Source organism: Chiloscyllium punctatum, chromosome 25 (genome assembly GCF_047496795.1).
Source record: "Chiloscyllium punctatum isolate Juve2018m chromosome 25, sChiPun1.3, whole genome shotgun sequence".
Taxonomy (NCBI): Eukaryota; Metazoa; Chordata; class Chondrichthyes; order Orectolobiformes; family Hemiscylliidae; genus Chiloscyllium; species Chiloscyllium punctatum.
The window spans coordinates 70775371-70782458 of record NC_092763.1 but is presented as its reverse complement, the minus strand read 5'-3'; the positions used below and the strand labels follow the sequence as shown (position 1 = coordinate 70782458).

General features: G+C 43.8%; 1 protein-coding gene across 1 annotated transcript; it reads left to right on the top strand.

Moving 5' to 3' along the window:
- The first annotated feature begins 309 nt into the window (after positions 1-309).
- On the top strand, positions 310-4176 carry slc25a5 (solute carrier family 25 member 5). Its single transcript, XM_072595525.1, has 4 exons — positions 310-585; positions 2264-2747; positions 2831-2971; positions 3765-4176. The coding sequence occupies exons 1-4, from the start codon at positions 472-474 to the stop codon at positions 3920-3922; spliced, it is 897 nt and encodes a 298-aa protein (XP_072451626.1). The 5' UTR covers positions 310-471; the 3' UTR covers positions 3923-4176.
- The last annotated feature ends 2912 nt before the right edge of the window (positions 4177-7088 follow it).

The following is a 7088-nucleotide window of genomic DNA, read 5'->3' as shown; positions in this document are numbered from 1 at the left end:
CCAATCAAATAACAGAAGGCTCAACAGTCTATCCAATCAGTTAGCGGGATCCCCACTTGAAGCCAATCCGTCAAAGAGGCGCTCCCCGGTGAAGGGAGGACTATCCAATCGGAAAGCGGGTGGCACCAGGATTGTCCAATTGGAAAACGGGTAGTGCCCACGATGGCCAATCAGAGAACAGGGAGGACCAGGATTACCCAATCAGAAAGCGGGTGGCGTCCGTACTAGCCAATCAGCGGCGTCACACCGCACCCCGGGAGGAGACGCGCCGGCGCTACGCCGCTTAAAAGCTTCACTTCCGCCGCAAATTCGGCCATTTCATCGGCGCCGGCAGAAGCTTTAGAAAGTGAGTTTGTGCTCTGCTGCAAAGTCTTTTGCAAGTCGGTGGGGGCAGGAGAGCAGGAACAGGATCAAATTTACAGGGGGGGAGAAAAAGCAAGCATTTAAATTCGCAAGAAAGAAGAACAGGAAATGGCAACTGATAAGCTTATAAGTTTCGCTAAGGATTTCCTCGCTGGCGGCGTGGCTGCTGCAATTTCCAAGACAGCGGTGGCTCCTATCGAAAGAGTGAAGCTCCTGCTGCAGGTACTGTAATCCATTCAGTCTCCGGGGCTGCTCACTGCCTGCATTAGCGCAGATTCGGCGTAGTCTCTGACGTTTTGCTTTTTTTTACAATGTTTTACTGTAGTTACAGTTCGCTCCCAGCGACTGAAAAGGGAGCCGGTTGCCTGTCGGCCTCGTATTCCCATTTCACTCCTTCTGACCCGCGTCCTGAGCAAATGCAAAATGGAGCTGTGCTTCCTTTTTTCCTTTATCCTCTGTTCCTAACCCTATCGTATCCCCCTGCAGCAAATAAATGTCAACCTAAACCCCCCCCCCCCCCCCCCCACAGTGTGGACGAGGGTCATTAATGTTCATAAGGTGGACATCTAGTTCTGGGGTCAATAGAATCGAAGCGTCGGCTCTTCCAAATGTTTTATTGCCTTCTTTTTTTTGGGAAAACGTGAAGGCTTTGGGGGAGGAATTGTGAAGGCTGAGGATGTGACTTGAGGCAATCAAGGTCGTGACAAGGAGAAGGAGGAATGCGGCCTGTTGGCTGAGGATTCGCTGATGGAGCGGATGCAGTTGAAGGCCCCATTGCATCCCGAACCCGGGGAGTACAATCCGGAGCGAAGTTCCCCTCCTCTTCTTTCCCCCCCCCCCCCCCAACATCATTAATCTGGGGCAATTTTTTTTTGGGGGGGGGGGTGGGAAGTTCATTCTTTACCGTTCGGTAGTGGCGCTGGTTTAACGCTGCAGGAAGTGTTCTTGGGGCTTGGGAGATTTTTTTTTCTGAAGTCTTTGCGCCGAGATGTTCCGCCCCGACTCCACACGCGAGTGGATGCCGCCATCATGCATTTAAAAAACCCCCTCCCATTTTATACGGGCGTTTGCGGAGTCCTCCGGTTCCTTTTGTATTCTGTAAAAGCGCCACTTTTTTGGAAGCGTTTATCCTTGGCGGAATGTTCATTCGAAGGGCCGACTTTGTCTCGTCTGGTTGCTTTGTCCCACCTCCTTTTGAGGACCAGAGACCGGTTTTTCTCCGTCCCAAATATGTCTCATCAAAAGCCGCCCTGTAGGATGGGTAATACCGCTCTACCTTGGAAGGTCATGCGCAAGAGCGATTTGCCCGCAGCTTCGGACTCTGTTATGGTAGGAATTCTACAAACTCTGCTTGAACTGGGCAAGCAGATGCCACTTGGAAGCCCCTCTCCCTTCATTGGGTCACCACCCTCTAACTACCTTCTTTGATTTCGCCTTTTGTACGTAAACAGGGACTGCAGTCGGTCGAAAAGACCGTTCACCTTCTCAAGGTTGACTTGAGGAAGGACAAAAGTACAGTCTTTGGCCTTTCAAATCTCCTAAAGGTAGGCCCAAGGTGTAGCTTTTGAGATTTTAATAAGCCCGCCGTCCAATAACCTTCTGCTGGATCGGTCAAAGTCGTCCGTCCAGTAAACCCAGCCTTCCTGTTGTGGTGTAACTATATTCTAATGATGTACTGGCATCTTATTCAAGAGGGCAAACAACTCTTCTCATTCTCTTTCCAATGAGAAGTTATACTGGACTCGAAATATTAATCCCACCTCTTCAGCAAATGCTACCAGATGTAAAATTTCTCTAGCTTTTTAAATTTGACGTGTCCAGCAGCTGCATTTTAAGCTTGGCTGTCTTTCCAATTTTGAAATTGGATTTGACGTGACTTAATTTATTTTCTCAATTGCAGGTGCAACATGCAAGCAAACAGATTGCTGCCGAACAGCAATACAAGGGGATCATCGACTGTGTTGTACGCATTCCGAGAGAGCAAGGTTTCTTGTCCTTTTGGCGTGGTAATTTGGCCAATGTGATCAGATACTTCCCCACCCAGGCACTGAACTTTGCTTTCAAAGATGTGTACAAGCAGATGTTCCTTGGTGGAGTTGACAAGAAACAATTCTGGCGTTACTTTGCTGGTAATCTGGCTTCTGGTGGTGCTGCTGGTGCTACATCGCTCTGCTTTGTCTACCCCCTTGACTTTGCCCGAACACGTCTGGCTGCTGATGTTGGGAAATCTGCCACAGAGCGGGAGTTCACAGGGTTGGGTAACTGTCTTAGCAAGATCTTCAAGTCAGATGGCTTCAGGGGGCTGTACCAAGGCTTCAATGTGTCTGTACAAGGCATCATCATTTACAGAGCTGCGTACTTTGGCATCTATGATACTGCTAAAGGTATGTATTGAAACACTTGTCTGTTTGACTTGACCTGCATCTCTAGTGCTTCAGATGTGATTGAACTATCTTTTTGCCCCTAGGAATGCTCCCTGACCCTAAGAACACTCACATTGTGATCAGTTGGATGATAGCTCAGACGGTGACTGCTGTTGCTGGTGTGACTTCCTATCCATTTGACACAGTCCGTCGTCGTATGATGATGCAGTCTGGTCGGAAAGGAGGTAGGTTGATGCTTGATGTGCTTTTGATTTGTTATTGTCTCTAATGCTCAACTGTTTGTCTTCCAAATTGCCCTTGAAGGAGTTGTGGAGCTGCTTTATTGAGCCATTGCAACCTGTGCTATATCGAAATGCACTAGTGTTCAGGGAATCTCGCAATATTCAACCCTGTGAAAGAATGGGGCAACATGGTGGCTGTGGTTAGCACTGCTGCCTCATAGCACCAGGGACCCAGGTTCAATCCCTGCCTCTACAACCATCTGTGTGGAGTTTACACATTCTCCCTGCTGCATGAGTTTCCTCTTGGTGCTCTGGTTTCCTTCCATAATCCAAAGATGTGCAGTTAGGTGAATTGGCCATGCTCAATTGCCCAAAGTGTTAGGTGGATTAGTCAGGGGTAAATGTAAGGGAATGAGTCTGGGTGGGTTGCGCTTCAGGGGATTGGTGTGGACTTGTTGGGCTGAAGAGCTTGTTTCCATCACTGTAGGAAATCTAAGTATGGCCTATTAATAAAATATCTAAGAACATCAACCAGAAGTTAATGTTGCTTCCTTACAGCTCTAAAATGCTTGTGGTAGGCCTGAAGGGATTCTTTTTTCCAAAAGGCTTTAGTTGGTCATATTGATGCAAAGTAGATTCTGTGGGCTTAGACTGTAAATATTGATTATCCTTGTGCAAGTAGTTATTGAATTTACTTCCCTTCAGTTATCCCAGTATAATACTTAATTGCTAGGAGTGTTTTATAATTTTGCAGTTGATGTAGGAAGAAATGACCAAAATAATTTTCTACTTTCAGCTGATATCATGTACAAAGGAACAGTTGACTGCTGGAGGAAGATCTTTCGGGATGAGGGTGGCAGAGCTTTCTTCAAGGGTGCCTGGTCCAATGTGCTCAGAGGCATGGGTGGTGCTTTTGTGCTGGTCTTGTATGATGAATTCAAGAAGTTTGTCTAAATGGTCAGATGTCAATGTTATGTGCACCAGTGTTGTACTTGTAACATATCTTGTACATTCATGGACTGTTAAAAGTTACACCTATTTATGGGGACCCATCTGGTATCTTCTGGTTTGGGTTATGAAGTGACCATTAAGTGACCACAATCATTCTCTAAACTTATTGTCATTCCATACTGCTGGGTCTAAATTGCTTCATCCAACTGATCTTTTTAAATTACTGTAACTAAAGAAAAATAAAAGACTGTAAATGATTGCTGTCTTGTGTCAGTGGAATCTTCTCATTGAATCTGGTACTGAAGAATGAAGTCTTCTGTTGAATGTTGGGTAATCCCTTCATGTCACTGAGTGTGAAGTTGTAGAATTCAAAAGGTGAAAGTGTCCACTGTTGCAATTCTGATTCACTTTTAACAGCTGTTTTCTAACTGATTTTGCTGCTAGCTTGTAGTATTGCAATGTTTTTAATACAGCAAAGTAGCTGATAAAAACTGTTCACCCAAATGTCGTCTTCCGGAATTTCAGTGGATTTTCTTCACCTTTTTGTTCACTACTCTAAACTGCATATAGATTATGTATTTTAGATTGTCTAAAGCATATATAGAGGATCCTCTATCTGAAGGATGTGGACAGGCAGTATTTCATTTGGTTAATTGGCTAAACGAAGTTATCTGGCATTCAATAATTGGGACCTTGCAATCATCATGTCAGAGGATCCTCTAGCTGAGTGGGCATTGGCAATGTTTCACTGAGGTGTCTATTTTGAATACAATACATTTTAATCTGAAATTTAGCTGTCAGCCTGTAAATTTTATCCATCTTTACTGAAGGGTGAATTGAACACTGCTGCAACTTGATGCCAGAGATTTGCATGGCTGTATCTTATTTTTGGCAGACAGTGTGATGGAGCTGCCAGAAGTCTATTTACAACTGTTTTAGATTAACTGGTGTTAACATGTTGGGATGGTGTGAAATTCTCTACAACTTTAATGTACAAAAATTGTGGCTATTTAAGTGCTTAACCTTTCCTGATATTTACTTGAGTTTCCATGTGAGTGATCTGAAATGTACAATTAATGGGTCAATACTTCTGTCTGTAGAGTTATTCTACATAAAGCAAAAAGCATCAATATTGCAGTTGAAAAATGTGGTGTTGGAAACCACAGCAGGCCAGCAGCATCTGAGGAGCAACTCTGGTACTCCAGCATCTGCAGTCCTTATTTCTCCCCCTCAATTTGACAGGACAACTACAATATTGAAACTGTTTTCCTTTGTTTAGATATGAAATTTTAGACATTGGAGCCTTCAATTCAAGAATGGAATAGGATCTTATGAATATGCACTTATGATGCAGCAAGTTGGACAAATGTTTCTCTGATCACTATACCCATAATAGCCAGGAGACCATTTTGAAAGGCTAAATGTAATCCTTTTCATAATATGTGGGAGACACTGGGTTGCCATTTGTCAATTCCCCCCTCTGGTTCAGTTACTGAAATCCAGCCAGTACAGGTATGACTTCTAAAGAAACCAGAAGTTTGATCCAGCAACAATGAATGCTAATTACAGTCAAGGTGGTGTGACTTGGTTTTCCAATACAGCTGCTGGCCTGGTCTAGAGAGCACAGGTAGATAGTAGGTTTGGAAAGTGCTGTTGAAAGAGTTGCTCTATCTCTTGCAGATTGTCTGGAGACTTAGTGAATGTTTAAGGTGGATGAGGTGCAAATCTCCCTTGAATTGAAAGTTTGCATGATTCTTGGGAAAGGCAAGTCAGTCCTATTAAGCATTATTTTAACTTGGATGGTTTCTGTTCTACTGGTAGCTGTTTTGCTTCAGTTTCACCGATCCATATTGAATCAGTATTTCTATCTCTATTTAGTCAACCTGTTCAATCATTGTCTAAGGAAAGCGATTTGAATCTAGACCACCTGGCCCAGAGGTAGGGGGTACCATGTGTACCAAAAGCCCTGAGTAATGAAGAGGGTAGGATCAGTGAAGCAGTTGCTGCTTTTGGTGTTGACTGATTTTTTTTTTGAGAAAATGGTTATCATGCTCTTGGGCTGAGAAAGTGACCTTGATCCTGCTGCTTATCCATTCGGCTGGCTTCCAGTTCAAACTACTTTTAGCAACACTTAGATTGGATATGATGCCTCTTGCAACCAAATTGCCTGCCAACAAAACTACTAGTGGCTGACTAATCTGCACTGAACCAAATGTCAGCTCATTCGTTTGGCAATTTTGCAGTGATGGTTTCCTTACATGAGCCAGGAGATATAGGTAAAAGTACTATCTCCAGAATGTGTAATATACATCTCTTACCCAACATTTCTCAAGTTGATTTTAGAAACTATTCAGAATTGAGAATTAGTGTGGGAGAGGAGAGAATCTCATCTCAAATTTGATCTTGTTCTAATCTATTGTACGCTTTTAGGATGTGACTTCCATACCTTTCACTTTCAAAGGTTAACTTGTAATAAAAGCAGTGTAATGAACAGTGGTGTAAACCGAAACATTTGTGCCAGGATCCAAAGTAATCAACTCTGGTTAGGAAATGGAGAAAATTCTCCATTTCTTAAGGAATGTTCTAATATGGTGATGGAGGCCCTTTAACAGTTCTCTTGACCCATTAGTCTCAACAGCTAGTTTTATGCTGTAAGATGTGTTATAACTGCACAATCACAAATACCTTGCAAGGTGGGAAATCTTTTTTTGTCAGATTTGAATCATTTTGAATCCAACAGTGTGGCTGACGCAGGCTATCTGGCAAGATGCTGTAAACTACATTATTCACTTTACTTCCCCCTCAAGATTTCTATAACTGACATTTTTGTGTCTGGGTGGAGGTGGGTACTACCTGCTGGAGATCAATCAAGATTAGTGGTGCTGGAAAAGCACAGCAGGTCAGGCAGCCTCAAAGGAGCAGGAAAATCAACATTTTTGGGCAAAAGCCCTTTAGGAACAAGGCTAGGACCCTCTACTGGAGAGAGAAATGGGAGGGGGTGGGTGGGCCTGGGAAACAGGTAGCTGAGTGTGCAAAAGATGGATGGAGGCAGGGTAAAAATGAGGTCAGGAAGATTGACAGGTGAGACAGGTCACATGTTTGAATCTGCAACTTTTGCTTTGACTGCAGCAATGGCATTGTCTCCTTATCCTTGGACAAGGACATGTCC

Bases quoted from the DNA above. Each gene is read 5' to 3' on its own strand.
- slc25a5 (XM_072595525.1), top strand. From the start codon at position 472: ATGGCAACTGATAAGCTTATAAGTTTCGCTAAGGATTTCCTCGCTGGC. The intron at 586-2,263 runs GTACTGTAATCC...TCTCAATTGCAG, and splicing joins GAGTGAAGCTCCTGCTGCAG to GTGCAACATGCAAGCAAACA. The intron at 2,972-3,764 runs GTAGGTTGATGC...TTCTACTTTCAG, and splicing joins GCAGTCTGGTCGGAAAGGAG to CTGATATCATGTACAAAGGA.